The 17,797-nt window shown below is 37.0% G+C and overlaps 1 protein-coding gene across 4 annotated transcripts in view; it reads left to right on the top strand.

Annotated features, from left to right (window-relative positions):
• Window positions 1–5,645: 5,645 nt before the first annotated feature.
• The window catches only part of PPP1R12A (protein phosphatase 1 regulatory subunit 12A), a 138,492-nt gene continuing 126,340 nt past the window's right edge, over window positions 5,646–17,797 (top strand). For 3 of the 4 annotated variants that reach the window (XM_002916779.4, XM_019797021.2, XM_011221751.3), the window contains exon 1: window positions 5,858–6,094. In XM_002916779.4, coding sequence (XP_002916825.1) covers window positions 5,858–6,094 — 237 coding nt within the window. Of the gene's footprint in view, window positions 6,095–17,797 lie in introns of all 4 variants that reach the window. The other variant, XM_011221752.3, reaches the window with a different exon arrangement.

The raw sequence follows: 17,797 nt of genomic DNA, 5'->3' as shown, positions 1-17,797 counted from the left end.
GAGAAACTGCGAGAGAGGGAACACAAGCAGGGGGAGAGGGAAAGAGAGAAGCAGGCTTCCCACCCAGGAGGGAGCCCGATGTGGAGCTCGATGTGGGGCTTGATATGGGGCTCGATGTGGGGCTCAACCCCAGGACCCTGGGATCATGACCTGAGCCGAAGGCAGATGCTTAACAACTGAGCCACCCAGGCACCCCAGGAAGGAAAGTATTTTGAAAGCAACTTCTGCTTTTTTCCCCCAGCCACAAATATCCCCTGAGGCAAGGAAGCAGAGTGCTATCCGCTTAAATGAGGGAAGGAAAAGAGGCTAATACAAGAAATGAAATCTCAATTTTTTCTTTCTTACAAACATTATTCATCTGAAAACCACCACATGAAGCTGATATATTATTCCCACCCGCCGCAACTGAGCACGGTCATTACCAGTGATGCTGTGTCTGTTGTCACTGTTCATGTTCATTCTCACTAGTACTCGGCTCTGTACGTTTTTTGCACTCTGGTTTCTGGAGGAATTTAGAAGCTTTTGCTATGATTCAAGTTGAAGGACATTTGAATAAGTCCCTCAACTAAATTCTCTTGTTCCAAAATGGAGCTCATGAACCGAAACTCTCCTTCCAGATGTTGGAGCAGGATTTAGTTGCTCTTGTAATTTCATTGCTATGGAGGATGACATTTGGCTGTGAAGTTCCTGTCATATTTTCTCCCAGAGCTCATAGATACCCTCATATAAATCGGCCTTCCAATGGCCTGTCTTGATATCCTGAGGTGACTGTGTCATGAGGCCCTTCTTGTAATTCTCACAAAATTAATTATAATTATTATTATACATGGTAATTAAAGTCAGCCAGTGTTCCCAAAGTGTGGGACATGTAGACTGGTAATACACAAAGTAATTTTAGATGGATAGGACATTCAAATACCAGTGAAGCACTTAGCCAAAAGGCTATTCTCTTTTCAGTACACTTTAATCTTTATGATTATATTATGTAGAAAAATAACAGGTTGATATTATTATGCCCAACACTTGCCAATCTTCCTTGTTTTTTAACAAATTGAGAGGAGGCCTTGGGTTCAGAACCTAGATAGGTAACCTAACTAGTATAACACTTTGTTTTCATTTCATTCGCTTTTAAGGTCGTCTTTCATTTGTCAATTGGAAATGTTTTCCACTTACAAAAGTGACGTTTCCTTTAAATCTTATTTTTTTAAAACAAATCTATATAAGGTTCTTTTTTTAAAGGTTAAAAGAAACATGTCAATAGTATTTGTGGTTTCTGGATCAGGCAAAAGTCATGACAAAGTTTGGGGAACACTAAATTAAGAAATTCATATGAATGGCCATGTGATGTTCTGACACTGACCATTATACAGGTTGTAAGTCACGTGCATGCATTAGAGGCAAGTCATCATCTTTTTAGCACTATTTCTGTACTTTGAATTGTTGACAGACACTCATCTGATTGTCCATTTATGGGGACCAGAGGACCTTCATGGGACTATCAGCCACAAGTAACTGTATGAGTGTTAGGTTCTTGGGATGAAGCCAGATATCACAGAGTATTTACCCTGAAGAGTTAAAAGCAAGTGACTTTCAGAGTAGTGGGCCATTGGGTCTGGAGAGTGAGACTGACTTTGTAACCCAGAGTCAAGGCAAGGGGTTAAATGCTATGATCTAGAAATCAGGGTTGATCTAAAAGCAGAGTCTGAAGCAACTTCGGGTTGGTCCCAGTCAACAATCTGGATGGAACTGAATATGTTATGATGCTAGCAGATTGTAAACTTTTCTTTAGGTTCCTAAAAACAACATTTGGAAGAAAATTGTTATACAGTAGAAAAGAGGCTAGCCCAGGTGTAGAGTACAGGAGATAAGACTAAACTGTCTTGTTAACTATTCTATTCTCAACTGTATAAAAGTAAATTAGAATTTCAGGTCTGAATTAGGGATGAGAACTTAAATGAATGACTTTACTTTCAATACCTTACATACACTTTGTACCAAAATACATTTCCACTTGTATAATTAAAGTTAATATGGAAAAAGATTCACTGAACAGAAAGTTGGTTTATAGACAATTTTAGTATCCTACATTGAATTAGTGATATATACCTTCAGTATTATAAGGATTGTAAAGGCTGGCAAAGCAGTGAGCTATCAATTAAGCAAAGTAAAAATGTGGATCCTAAGAGTTCTTAACTATTTTTTTTTTAAGATTTATTTATTTTGGGGGCGCCTGGGTGGCACAGCGGTTAAGCGTCTGCCTTCGGCTCAGGGCGTGATCCCGGAGTTATGGGATCGAAGCCCCACATCAGGCTCCTCCACTATGAGCCTGCTTCTTCCTCTCCCACTCCCCCTGCTTGTGTTCCCTCTCTCGCTGGCTGTCTCTATCTCTGTTGAATAAATAAATAAAATCTTTAAAAAAAAAAAAAGATTTATTTATTTTGAGAGAGACACAGAGTGAGCGAGCATACAGCAGGAGCAGAAGAAGAATCTTCAAGCTGACTCCCTGCTGAATGCAAAGCCCTACGTGGGGCTTGATCTCAGGAACCATGAGATCATGACCTTAGCAGAAACCAAGAGTCAGACGCTTAACTGATGGTGCCACCCTTAATATTTTCTTTAATAATTAGAGATTAACTTCTTTTGACCTGTAAAAGCTTTTTACCATCTGGCAATTCACCAGCCTTTCACCGAACAAAACACTAATTCTGAAATTTTTATTTTTTGCTTGGGTTGACTTTAAAATTTTCCTTTTTTTGTTCTGTGTTCACATATTACAATATAATCAAATATATTTTCAAGTTTGGATTCATTCATAAGTAAATAAATAAACAAATCTCCACATCATATAGGTTGATACTAAGTTAAGGCCATACACACACAAGCTTTTGTGCCCATGTTACTACATTCTCTAGTTGTTTTTCTAACTTTAAACTTGACTATTAGTGTAGTATCATATTATTGCTGGACTCTTTAGGTAATGGTACATCAGAGCGAGAGCACAGAAAAATATCTAAGCTTCATGTGTTTAAGCATTTAAAATAATGATTTAATTAAAAATTCTTCAAATTCATCATAATTAACAAATAAATTAATGGTTAGTGGGGATATCTGTGGTGTAATTAGGCTTTTAAAAATATACATATTCTTGGAGGCACTTACCTGGCTCAGCTGGTTGAACATGTGACTCTTGGTCTTGGTGCTGTGAGTTTGAGCCCCATGTTGGGTATAGAGACTACTTAAAAATAAAATCTTAAAAAAAATACATATTCTCTTTTGACAACTTCCTGCATGTAACTAAGACCCCAACATGATTAATGATTTGCAAAGAAAGCCAGTTAGCAAATTAATATAGTTCAATTTTTATTTTGTATTTTCATTTCTTCTGCTTAAAGTTTGAAGTTCACTCAGCTACTAAAATATTATGAAGTGATTAACTTTGTGTCATTGTTTTTTAAATAAGAAATTTGCCTCTTCTGGAATTAGGCATAGGTCTTCAGTATTAATTCAATAATATCGTTAAAAAAAAAATCCTCCATACAAAGGCAAAGCAGGGGGCAGTTTAAGACTAGTTCCAATGAGATTAACATGGAACTCACAGACCCTTAGAGCTGGGGAAGGAAAGCTAAACTCAATGAAATTTGCATACAATAGCCCAGGTGGTTTTTGTTGTGTTTGTTTTTGATTGGTAGCCTTTGGTAACTGATACTTAGCTATTTATGGTTTATTAATAAACTATCATTTTATTTATTAATTCTACATTTTGAAGTACTTGAATCAGAAATAGCGTACTTCCCATCAAACTCTTGTCCACATGAAAACGTGAGATACCAGTATTTCAGAGCACTTTTAAGGGCTACCATATAGACCATAACATTGTTGGGAAACAGTAAGAATAAGTTTGTCCGTTTTTCCAGGTAGACAGAAAAGCTGACAAGGCAGTTCTCAGATTCCTTTCTTTTAATATAAGAGCTGTATTCTGGAGCTCTTAAAGTGAATAGAAATTCTATATTTTAGCACTAACAGTTCTTCAGCTCCTAACACCATCATCATTCAAAGGTCTGATATTACCATTGGGGCATAATATGCATGTTACACTCACTTTCTATTTCTAGTATTTCCAGAGGAAATATTTTTACCCTAATTTGGGTTCTATTATTATCCTAGTTTTTGCCTTTCAGAAAATTCAGTCTTACAGTCAGGTGGCTTCCTACTTGCATTTTACTCAATTATTCTATTTCTCACTGATAGGCTGCAGTGTAGTCTACTGAAGGATAAGAAAACCTTAATTGTTCACAGCTGCATCCCCAGCATCTAGAACAATGCCTGACCCAGTACAGGTGCATAATATTTGCTGATGGAATCCTAATCCTACTGCTGAGTAAAATTGGTTAATTAGTTCTTTGGGGAATCAGTCTAGACGATCCCTAATGTTCCATTTAATGGCAAAGAGTAATGACTTTTCTTACTTTGGTCTAAATGTTCTAAAAACATGTAGCGGATGAAAACAATGGAGTTTTTAGAAAAATACCAATTGGTGGAGACTGCAAATAGATGGCTTGAAAGACTTGAGCTATTGTTACAAGTCGTGCGTGTGGTGTCAAACAAGACAAAGATAAAAAGCCTTTTTTTTTTTTTAATGATTATAACGATTTACAAAGTCTTTTTTCCCCCCAAACACACAACCTAAAAAGGTGGTTTAAATATGTCATATGATCAATGGATCGCCAATGCCTAGAACAATGACCGGCTCATAGTAAATATTCAATAAATACCAAATGAATTAATTTTGTAATATTAACATTCCTTTGAACTCTAGAAGCAGCTGGGTCTTTACCCATCCTTAGAAAGCGATGGAGCAGGAGCTAGAAATCCCTTAAAAGGTTAGGACCAGTAACAAGGCTGAGCTAAGCTCATTGGTGGTGCAAGGCAGGCTTAAGAGCACTGAAGAAAGGGTAAGAGGACCCGAAATACGCATGAGATAAAAAACAAAAACAAAGCAACAAAAAACAAACATAAGAGGAAAGACGTTTCTACAGCGGAGGTTGGCAGGAAGCCACCGCAATTAACCGCAGGTCAACCCTTGTCACCAGGCGGTCACCTAGGACTGAGATCTGGGGTAACTGCCACCAAAGCCCTCGGCTACACAGACCCCACTTTTAAGAGCTTCTTATCAATCCTGACATGCCCAAGTTCATCCGAGTTCCTCAGAAAGAAAAATCACAAGCGCCTAATTCACGTCCTATCTTCCATACCATTCAAATAACGCAGCCAATAGGAAAATCCTCCGCCCAGAGCGAACGACTGCGGAGCTCAGACAGCCCTGGAGGCAGGTCGGCCCGGTAGAGCCACCGTACAGCCCAACTGTTGGCCTCCGGAACCCCAGGAGCCAGGCGGGACAACCTTCCTTCCCTGTCTCCGCCCTTCCAGGTTGGTCCCAGCCCCCGCAGCCCGGGCGGCCTGGACCACACCCGCTTCCCTCCGGTGGCCTAGCCGCCCCCGCCGCAGTTCGCGGGAGCGCTCTTCCTGGGGCGGGCACAGGCCTAGGGCGCATGCGCACTGGCCGAAGGGCGCCTCCCTGTCCGGATCTCGCGAAGTTACGTTAGATTGGCCGCCGGTGACGGGTGGCCGGGCCGGGGGCGGGAGGGCTTCTGGGGTAGGAAGGGAGGTCCGCTCGGCCGGGCGCGCCGCCCCAGTGCTCTGTGGGATACTGGAAGTCTCGAGCGTCTCCTCCCGGTTCCCAGCCCTCCTCTGGCCCGCACTCATAGAAACAGTCACACACCCCCTGCCTCCCCTCTCTTCCCTCTCCGCCTCCCCCTTCCCCCCCTCGCGATAAGAAGACCCGGCGGCAGGAGAGGGGATGAAGATGGCGGACGCGAAGCAGAAGCGGAACGAGCAGCTGAAGCGCTGGATCGGCTCCGAGACGGACCTCGAGCCTCCCGTGGTGAAGCGCCAGAAGACCAAGGTGAAGTTCGACGATGGCGCCGTCTTCCTGGCTGCTTGCTCCAGCGGCGACACGGACGAGGTCCTCAAGCTGCTGCACCGCGGCGCCGACATCAATTACGCCAATGTGGATGGACTCACTGCCCTGCACCAGGTCTGTGCACCCTGCCGCCGGCTCTCCTGACCCTGCGGGTTCTCGTCGGCCTCCCGCTGGGGCCTTCTCTCTGCTCTCGGCCTCTGGAGGCTGGGGGCGGCGGGAGACTCCCTGCTGCGGGGTGAGGGGGCGGCTTCCCGCGAGGGAGGGGGGGAGAGAACTGGTGGAGGGAGAGAACTGGTGGAGGGAGGGCTTCTGGCTTGAGGCCCCCTTCAGACTAGTTGATGTCGGAGTTGGGAACCGGGTGATTTCCGGGGCAGAGGAAAAAGGGACTGTGATCGGCTTGGGGCCCCAGGGCTATTTGTGGACTTGTGTCTGGGATTTGGGGTCGAGACGGGGTGCGGTATATTGGGGTTGTACCTGGGCCCGATGTCAGTGATACGCTTGGACGACGGGGGATGCTAAAGAAAACGACCAACAAGGGGCGTTAGGGACACTTGAGCAGATGGATGTCTTTGGCTTGTAGGTGGGCATTGGATTTGCTATAGTTTTTAGGACTTGATTACAAATGATGATGATAATAGTAATCAAGAGCCCTAAGCTGAGTGCCTGAGCGGACGATTTCCTGTTTTCTCCTTTATTACTCTTGGTCATTGGGGAGGGGGAAACGGGGTGTAATTAACTGATCTGCTCAGGGTGAAAGGGAGGGGATGGAGGTGGGTAAGGTAAGGAAGCATTCAAAAGGGCTTGCCCACCGGCGGACCCGAACGTACTGAAGTATCTTTCGGAGAACAGTTTGCCGCAGTGTCAGAGATCCTCGAGCCCCACGTCTTGGGGTGTGCACTGGGGTTAGAAAGAGAAGAATAAACACGGGGCACGCTTTTCAGAGCCGATTACCAACCTCTGATTTTCCTTTTGGGGGTGGAAAAAAAGAAAGCTGTTCACAAACTTTTCTCAAAATGGATGCTTTGTGCATGTTAAAGTTTTATAGTAGTCTGATTGGGATCTCTCAATGTTAGCCAAATAAGGAGAAACTATTGGCAATCCAGAGATAATGTTGCTTTGCCTTTAACAGGCCAAAAGCAACACAACCACGTAGAGTTCTGCATAAAAAGCAATTTTTAAGTGATAGTAATAGGTGACAAGACATTGACTCTCTTCATTTTCTTACTGGGGAATTTGGAATTACTTAGAAAACGACTTTACAGCAATAGCTTCCCCTTCCAATGAAAAGATTTGTAAACTATCTCAAAGTTGCCTTGGTTATATGCGGAAGATCATAGCTGTATTTTATTTAATACTGTAACAAAAACTTGTTTGAGAGGTTGAAACTTAAGGCTTTATATTTTATGAATTTTGCTTGCTGCCTTTTTAAAAGGTGTGTGGTGGCATTTTCCTTTTACTGCTTCCTGTTTGATGAATGATGACCGTTTTAAGTTTTATTTAATTGAATTCTCATATCAAACTTGGCGTATAGCCTTTGTTTACAAAGTTGACTGGATGGATTGAAATGACTGACAGATTGCAGGACAAATCTGGAATTCAGAATGTGGCATCCAGTAAAAATATAGAGAGGTCTGTAGTTCTTTTTCTTTTCCATAAATTTAGAGTCTCTAATGTATAGCATACTTTATATTTGGCTGAGGTTTATTTTAAAACATAGCAAACTCTAGATTTAAAAACATGGTATTGAGAATGAAAGAAGCTTCTGGCACTAAAAATGATAACGTAGTTATGTAAGATGAAGCATCTTTCAAGTGCAATTTACACGTTTGAGTATGGAATTGATTCTGAAAGACGCAGTTATTGTATGCTTAGGTACAGTTGGATAATAGTTTACATCAATATGTTTTATTAAAATTGTCAAATAGAAATTTAAAGTTATCACACTTGTGGAGGAACCCAATTGGAGGAAGAGGAAATTTTCTAATGCTTATATTAATGTAATATTGGTCTAGGTAGGAAGATAAAATAACATGTAACAGACTTTTTAAGGGTTTTTTTCCCTTTCAATTTGGGCATGTTGCAAGAATTAGCCTACTTATGTGTTTTCCTGGTTAACTGAATTCGGTAGTAAGTTTGGCAACATATAGGTACAGTATTTATTGGGTATTTTGTTTGAGCTGAGAAGCTTTTAAGCAGAAGTTTCAAAGTTTATGCATAATCATCTGCATAATATCTTTTTGTAATTTATCTGCACATTCCTTAAGTCACTGAAGCTAAAGTCTTTTAAATATCAAGTACTAAAATTTTTATCATGTTTTCTCCACTCTCATTTCTTTTTTATCACCTCTTATACTTTTTTCCCATTGTGACGGTGAGAAAAAGGAGTTCGCTTTGGGCACATTCAGGACAACAGATAGTGGAAGGTGATAAATAAAACTTTGTAAAAAAGAATCACAAGAAAATTTTAAGCTTTTAAGAAATCTCTTGAATGCTGCTTGTTTTACTTAAACTTGAAATTGACCCACTGATTTAATAGCCCTTGAACAGTGTTTTTGTAATTTAACTTTTCAAAGATTGTATACCTAAAATGTTTTTGCTAGATTAATTATTGATAGTCTTTTGGAATATTCATTTACCTTTTTGGTTTTAATTAAGTGTCTTAAATTTCATTGTCAGGAGAAAAGTTTTAGAAACTTCACAGCCCATAAATATACTTAATCTATTATTTTACTTCCATTTTTAATGGAAGCAGCTTATAATTAAAAGTTTATTGGTTGAATGTACCCTCTCATTAGAAGTTACAAAAGCTACTTAATTTTCACCTATTCTTTTTGTATAGAAATATGTCATCCATAGTGGAGAAAAAGCAGTGTTCTTGTCAAATTTCCTGTCTTGGTCTCTGGAATAGCCTCCCTCCCTGACTCCCATAGCTAGAAACAACACTGAACAGTATTGAAGCTAAAATAAACTTCTCGTTTTTTGGAACTGAGGTCTAGAGTAGATTTTCATTTTTATTGGTGGGCATTAATCAGTTCTGATTTTATAGGTACCTGGTCGAGTTTTCTGCCTTGTGATCTGTATTTATGTTTCAGTATACATTAGAAAGATTTTAGGAGAATAATAGAGGTTTCTGTAGAATGCCTTATTGCTGATTACTACTGATACTGGTGTTCATAAATGCAGGACTGAGATTTCTTCCAACAGTGTTGAGTTAAACCTTTGATTTTACCTTAAAATCTTATCTACTTCCTCTGTGCCAGTAACTTCCAAGTCCGTTTCCAGTTCTCACATAGTGATGATGTATTGATTTAAAATGAAATATTATTCAATGTGTTGTGATTTTATATTTAAAAATGTATATTTAAGTAGTAATAGAGTAAATAGAGGTTCACCACCTCTGCCATAGAATAGCAATTACTGCATTTACATTTAGCTTTGTGATTTCTTCAAAGAATTATTATTCAAACATGGATTTTCATAGTTCAGTTTTATATTCTACTTTTATCACTTAACATTAGTTTAGATACATATGTATATATCTTTTCATATCCTTAGACTTTACCTGTATCCATTTTTCAGTCTGAGTATTACTCAGTTGTTAGTTTTATATCAATGTTAGGAGTTTCTTTGAATTCAACCTGAAATAAAACTTGAATCTTTCTTCACGGAGCCTACTCTTCTCATTGATACTTCTGATTCTTATAATTATGTCATTAATCTCTGGATCAAGCTTTAAATATCTCAGTTACTGTTTATTCATCCCCTTGTCTACATACATCCATTCAACCTTCACAGTTGCCTTTGCATCAATTCTTTTCCTTGTTACTTTCATTATCAGCCTAGTTTGATGATAATAATAAACCTAGTTTATTATTTTATCCGTATAGTAATAGGTTAATTGCTTTCTCTGCCTCTGTTCTCTCTCTGGTCCAATCCAGCATTCATATTGCTATCAAAATAATTTTTTAACAGTATCACTTGTGTCACTCCTTAAAGTGTTTCATTATTTAGCTTATAACTGATGTGTCTCCGTTGTCTTCTATTTTTTACTCTTTACCTTTTTATTTCCATGCCTATGGTCATGCTTTTTCTGCCACTAGAATATCCTCCCTCCCTTCTTTGCCAGTCAAATCTTAGTTATTCTTCAGAGTCCAATGGAATTGCCAGTCAGTAGGGTTCTTTCTGTCCTTTGAATTTGTATAATATGGCACTGGAGAAACACTCTCTTCTCTGGGGTGCTCATTGTACCTTTTATTTTGCCTCTCTGCTGCTATTGAAGCACTTCTTATTGAATACTGTTTGTTTTTAAGTTTGTCTTTCCTGATAGAGTGTAAGGACCCAATTTCCCACGTGTTTGTATTTCCAGAGCCTGGCACATATTAGGTGCTCACTAAACATTTATTGACTTGTATCATTTACCTTGTAATATAAGTACAAAATTTTATACTTATTTGTATATTGTGAGATAAATTTTAAAGCCTTCACATCCAGTACTTATTGTTCTTACACATACTAGAACTTAGGTGTTCATAAAACAAATGAAAATCTTTGCTGTGGATCTTCTGTGTAGATTTTTTCAAATATCTTGAGCTTTTAAAAAGTTCTTAATATTAACCTCCTTCCTATTAAAAAACCAGTTTAAGTCTTGGTTTAGTAATAGAAAAATATTTAGTTAAGTCATCAATTAATTTGCCACCTTCTTTATAAAAGTCTGAACTAGGTCCTATAGAGGAATACAAAGTAGAATTAGGTCCATGTTCTGTGCCATTATAATTTTAAGATAAAGCTTTCCTTTTACTTTCAATAGAGACAGACTTGCAGATAAGTTTAGTATTCAATCCTTTTGCTCTTAAAATACAAATTTTGTCAACTTTAAGGGATCCATTTGAAGCTTCTTTGTAAAGATATGTGGCTCCCCTCTTGACAGTAAAAGGAATACTTTTGTGCAGTCTTTTCTTAAATGCTTAATCTTCTCAGCCAAGCCGTTTTCACTGAATCGTAATCTGAAATGTAACTCTCTTTAAAAGTATTCTAATAGGGCTGCTTAAAGTGTTTTCCAACCAAAAGGAAGAGAGATTGGAGTGGTTGATATTGAGTCTCTTGTTAAGAGAATAGTGTAATTGCTATATAGGAGAAATCTGTTTAAAACTGAATGTAGAGTTTATTTTTTTTTGGGTGAGGGATGTTAAGATCTTAGAAGAATCTATTCAGCCATTTATAAATAACAGTATTATCTGTTTAAAAGTATGTGTGGTATGAATTATTCTCTCTGCATAATTTTTTTGTTAGACTGTAAGACTTTATGCTGATGGCTCTTAAAACTCTTTATTGAAACCATCCTAAATCTATTAAAAGGGAAAAAAACCCTACCTAAACAAACAAAACTTCTAACCCCTATAAACTGGCCCCTCACTTCCTGCAAATAAATGGACAACCCTAGCCATATATGGGGTGCGCTGGGAGGGCACCAGTGCCCACACTGCTGCTGTTATAATGTCTTCTCTGCAGTTACTGCCTTTGTGCTTCCTGGCAACAGTTTTGTGGTCTGACTTTGAAGTGTCATAACCAACACCATCTTTCATGCACTTCAGCTAGTGTGATTGCAAGCTGTGACTGAGCATTTTCTAGTATAACCAGGTAGAAGCAGGAGATGAAATAGAAGAAATTTGTTATCATGTTTTACAAGTACTGTTCACATAAGAATTGTACTTTGGAGGGAAAAAAAAAAGTCTAGGAGCGCCTGGCTGGCTCAGTTGGTGAACCATGCGACTCTTGATCTTGGGGTTGTAGATTCAAGCCCTGTGTTGGGTGTAGAGATAACTTAAAAATAAAATCTTAAAAAAAAAAAAGCCTCAGGTGATTTTTTTAAAGATGACTAGGAAGATGACTTTTATGGGGGATGGGGAGTATAGGAAATTGTTTTGTTATTGCTATAACATATTACTTCTTGAGAGTTCCTGAAGTTGGTTTTCATTCCCTTTCTGCCCGAAAAATATTGCCGTTTTCACCCCACTTTTCTTTTGAAAGTTTATGGGGTTCCACAATCATGTTGAAAAGATGGAGTATTGGCATTTTGGTATACCACTTTGAAAGGTTGAGGACCTCCAAAAGGCCCTTTGAGTTTATTCCAAGTTGGGGTTGGATATTAGCCATGACATATCAGTGTTCTATTGAGAAGTAGAATTGACTGGTGAACATTTGCTGAGGATTTGTTATATGTGGAACACCGTGGTACATGCCTTTACAATCAATATCTCATTTAATTCTCATGGCATCCCTTTCTTGCTCAAGATTACCAAGATAATAAACAACAGAGCTGAGTTTTAACATGCAGGTCTATCGGATTCCAAAGCCCAAACTTAACACCATGCTAGATTTCTTCTTTTAAATCTGAAGAAGTATTCTTCAATCTTCTAGTCATTATGGTTGATGATTAGTAGTTAGAGGTTTTTCAGTTAATCAGCTGAGAATCAAATGAACACACACTACACACACACACACAATTTTTTCTTCATCTACTTTTATTTTAGCTAGCCAACCCCTTTATGAGTTTTCTGTGATAACCGAAATGCAGTAGTACTATATCTAAATTAATCTCAGAATCTGTCCTAAATTTTAGGAACTGTCAAGATTGTTTTTGATTGGTTATTATGTGCAGAGTATTTGATCAAGTGCTTTGGGAAGTTGCAAAGGAAGTTACAAAAGCAACAAAAACTCCTTTTTTTAGGACATAGAGTTTAGTCTTTAAACGTCTCTATCCTAATAATTTATATTATTGCTTTAGGTATTTTTATGTATGCGTTTACAGTACATGCTTTATTTATTTATACACACACACACTTAACTTTTAATGAAAAAAGGTAAGTTATAGGAAAACTCTTATCAGTATTAATAAAAAAAAAAAAAAAAAAAAAACCTTGAGTTTGTCACTACCATTTCATCTGCAGTTTACTTCCTGGACAGTGATTATTGGTATTTATAATTAGGACTTGAGATATTACATGAAATGCTAATAAAATTAACTGAATTAATATATGAATTAGTAAAACAAACTTTTAATGTTAATCATGTTTGATTTTAATTGGAAGCCTTTCGTTAGTAGGAATATCCAAGTTATAAAAATACTTTTTAAATCATTTTGCAGAATTTTGCCCAGTTATGTTTTAGATCTTAACTTGGAAATGGCAACAGATTTTTTTTTCCTGTTGGTAATAAGTGAGAGTACCATTTGAAATGTGATTTACTTGTCCATTAAATCACCGATTCCCAGAATTTTACATTTCATAGACATGTAAAATGTTTGCTTAAATTTCACTGACTAAAAGAGGATAGCTTAATTTTTATTTGCCAGCGTGATATACTGTCATCACCATTTTCATAAAGAAAACGAATATTTTGGACATCAAAAGACTATAGTATCCGAATAAATAAAGGAAAGTGGGGATTCATGTCAGTCTATAAAATTATTGCTGTATTGACAAGAAATTTTCTTGATAGTCTCATGCAGGTAGAGAGAGTAGTTGAGGATGAACAGATTTCATGACTGTATTCCCTGTGTCCTCATTTTGGTAGGATATGATGGCACTCAGGTCATGGCAGGCCACATCATTAGGGTACAAGTGCCTAGCCCCTAATTACCCAAGATGGAGCAAAAGAACTTACCTAAAGAGATTCAGGAAACCAGTGGAAGCAATCCACCAGTTCATATTTTAGGAACCACCAGTTTCATATTTATACTTCCATAAGCCTTTGTACATGTAATCTTCCTCTGGAATGTATTTCCTAGCTTATTTATATTAAAGCACAGCTCAAAGCACAAAGTGTAGACTTGCATGACCACTGGGGCACATAGTGATTCTCTAAATTACTGTTTAAACTCTTAAGTTTGGCACCTACACACTACCTGCTATTGTTAATATATCTTATCTCCAGGCAAAATAGTGGATTCCTTCAAATAGGGATTTTAATTCATTTTTCTTTAAATCCCCTTTAGTATTTGAATTTTATTTTAGCCGGTGCACAGTGAAAGTTTGTTGGTTAAAAAAAAAAAATTGAACACAGTGTAGACCAATCTTGTGAAGAGCTGAGATCATAGAATACAAAATGATGACAGTTTGTGTGGGTAAATACAACAGAATTAACAGACGTTAAAAATGTTGTAATAAAAGTGCTTATACAGGTAACTTACTTTTATAATGCTTAAAATGCAAAGGTAGCCATTGTTACAGTCAAAATTTAGCAGGATCTTAGATTTTTTTTTAAATGGAATATATTCTTGGTTACCAATATAAGCAGAATTTTGCTCCATTTATGCTACATACTTCGAAAATGAATTTTTTCAAACAAATTGTTCATTGTTGGTTTAGAAAAGGAGCCCTTAGCATACTGGTATTAGAAGCTAATTCATATTTTCAAATGATTTTAATCGCAATTTTTTTTTTTTCTAAATAACACTTTCACTGTGGATCGCTGTATGCCAGTATTTTCTGACCTTATTAGTATTTTGGTTGTTTATTTTTTCATTGTTATGCTGGCTAACCATAAAAAGACAAACTTGAGCTCTGTGTTACTGCTCTAAGTGTTATGCTTGCTCGACTCGAATGCTCTTTCATGGGTGGAGACATTCCACATTGTCATGTGTTGTATAGGCATTTCTGAAATGACACTCGGTAGAAACCATGGAAAGAAATGAAGGCATTCCTCAGCTGTCACCTTTTTAGTAATCTGTTTAAATGCCTTATGTGCACGGAGTGAGATATTCTTCAGGGAGAGCTTCACTTAAACATTGTTACTTTAGCTTGATTATTAAGCTGAAATTACGTTTTTTTTTGTTAGTTTAACATGTTCTCTAACAAAAATGTAAGGCTATAGAAAGTTTGTATCAGTTTCTTAAATACTTGCGTAGTGCAAAAGACAAATTTTGTGAGAATATGAATTGATACCTTCTTAGAAGTTAGCCATGTGGAAAAGTGTATTTTCCTCGATTAACTTCCAAAACACACACATACCAATTACCCTTATAGGAAACATGTACATTTTTTTAGATGATTATGAATGAATTCCAATATTCATACTTTTGTTTGGAACATTTCTGGAACTCTTATGCTCCAGAATGATCTTTTGAATATCTTCAGTATTGAAGTTTGTTTTGTTTTGTTTTGTTCCTTTTCTTTCAGGAGAGTTTAATTTTGAAACTGATAGTCATTTAGAGATATGTCTGGTGAACATGGGTAATCATAGTTAATATCAGTGATTAGATGATATTTTTAAAAAATGCTTATTTTTAATTGGAATATAATCATATAGAGGCCATATTGGATTTTATTTAACTCTTTTTACATTGGGCTTGTGTATACTTCAGAATTTCTTCATGTTAAGCTGGCATACTCTGTGTGTTCGAGACTTTGCGTGAAATAAGTCAGTGTTTTAGCTTGTGATTTGAACGTGGTGTTTTTTTTGTAGATGTTTGTTTTCTACAAAAGATTTTGATGCTAGTGTTGCCAGATCATGGCACTGTATTTCATTAAGAGCTATTGTTTTTCTCAAAAGTATGTTACTTTGTACAGTTTTTCTTAAAAGTTTAGAACGGGTGACATGTTCAGCAATCTCTTTATCTTTTCCAAGTACATGGAACAATCTGCATAAAAACTGTCTCATGTTCAGGTTTTTTTCATTACAAAATGTCTGTTGCTGCTTAACTCTTTCAACCATCATTTTTTTTTTTACAATAAAATGTCTTTAAATTTCTGATCATCTCAACATTTTTACTTATGATATACATGAAAAAGCCTTAAGTAATTATTATGCCTTCAGTGTCTTCTACTCTTGCTTTTTTTTTTGTCTTCCCCATCTCCTTTTTACTTTAGAACATGGCTTACTTTCAAGTTTGTTTATTGTTCTGTATGTATTTTATCCCAAATAAACATTTAGGAATAATTATTTAAGTAATTAAGGTATCATAGAAAAACATAAAAAAAAGAAAGGAAGAAATACTGGGATGCCTGGTTGGTTCAGTCAGTACAACATGTGACTTTTGGTCTCAGGATCTTGAGTTCAGGCTCCAGGTTGGATATGGAGGCTACTTTAAAAAAAAAAGGAAGGAAGGAAGGGAGGGAAAAAGGGAGGAAGGGAGGAAGGAAAAGACTATTCAGATTTTCAGGCCTGAGGTAGGCCCATGTAAAACCTTAGTAAACTCTCCTTTATCCATTTTTATTTGGTATATAATTTTCTATAAATGGGGTTATGTTTAATTTTCTAGTTTTTTAAATTTCTTTTTAAATTAAACTTTTTTAGAAAGAGAGAGCATGCACATGCACACACAAGCAGAGGGGGGTCGGGGAGAGGAGAGAGAAAATCTCAAGCAGGTTCCATGCCCAGCATGGAGCCCGTTGCAGGTCTGGATCTCATGATGGCGAGATCATGACCTGACCCCAAACCAAGAGTTGGCTGTCTTAACCAACTGAGCCACCCAGGCACCTCTAAATTAAACGTTTTAAAAAATACTTCTGTTAATGAATACTGACACACATTTTCCTTTTTAATGGCTACATAGTATTCCACTGTGTGTGTGCGTGCGTGTGTTTACATGTGTGTACGGTACATCCCAAAATTTATTTTCCCAGTTGTCTGTGATGAATATTTAGTGTATATTTCCAACTTTTCATGATATGGTGGATATTGTATCTTTGCTTACTCATGATGTATTGTTTTTTAAGAAGTTTCACCTAAAATTTTGTTTTGCTCAAAATAATATGCTGTTTAATGCTTGTGTATAAAAAAGACACTTTCAGTAAATTCCCTAGTGTATCTAACATAGAAGACTAACCTTGAAAATACTCCAGCTGACATACATCTGTTACATTTATAATGTGATAATGTCTTCTTTCTTCTGTAAGTCATCCATAGGAAAATCTGTTTTATTATTTTACTACTCCATGTATGTTAATAAAATTTGTGTATAAGTTATTTAAAATGTTAAACATTATTTGTGTTTTACAGATATATGACGATGCTACTCATTTAAATTAGTGATTAATTCATACAACAAATACATTAATCATTATTTACCATATGCCCGGCATTGTACAAATCTCTAAAAAAACAATGTTCTCTGCCTGAATGTAGTGTATAATCTAGAGGAGTGGTATTGTGAACAAATGATGACATTTTAGTAAGTGTTAGAATGGAAATACAGGGTGAGATTAAAGTTTTTATTTGGAGGACTTAACCTAGAATATCAGGAAGGACATCCCTGAGAAAGTTATGTTTATAAGTTCCGGTAACAACAGATGTCTCCAGCCTTTCATGATCCTATTCCCTTCTTGCTTGTTTTCTGAATGCCCCTATTCAGTGTACCTTTTTAATTTCTTTCTTTCTTTCTTTCTTAAAGAAGAATGTTCCAAGATTCTCATATGTCTCTGTTTTTTCCCATATCATGCATTCCTATAGTTTCGGTTTTTCTCTTTATATGATTTGTTCTCCTTTTTAATGTAATCCATATCTTATTTTTGACATCATCAGTTTTCCATTTACTAAACTAAAATCTCAGCGCCATTTTCTGTTTTCTTCTTTACTTTCTACATACAGTTAATATCTCCCATTACATGCATACCTGAAGGAGAAATGCTCCCAAATACATACTAGCTTTTATGTATTCACTTAACAGAATCAGAGGCCTCTTCTGTACCATATGCTATTGAATGCTGGGGAGATTTTATTTTTAAGCAAAACAGATACCAACACTACCCTCATAGAGTTTACAGAATGAAATTACTTAGCCATCAGGGAAATGCGAATCAAAACCATACTTCACATCCA

The sequence above is a fragment of the Ailuropoda melanoleuca genome, chromosome 15 (assembly GCF_002007445.2).
Source record: "Ailuropoda melanoleuca isolate Jingjing chromosome 15, ASM200744v2, whole genome shotgun sequence".
Taxonomy (NCBI): domain Eukaryota; kingdom Metazoa; phylum Chordata; class Mammalia; order Carnivora; family Ursidae; genus Ailuropoda; species Ailuropoda melanoleuca.
Note: the sequence above shows the minus strand (reverse complement) of the source record. Positions and strands in the feature narration are given on the sequence as shown.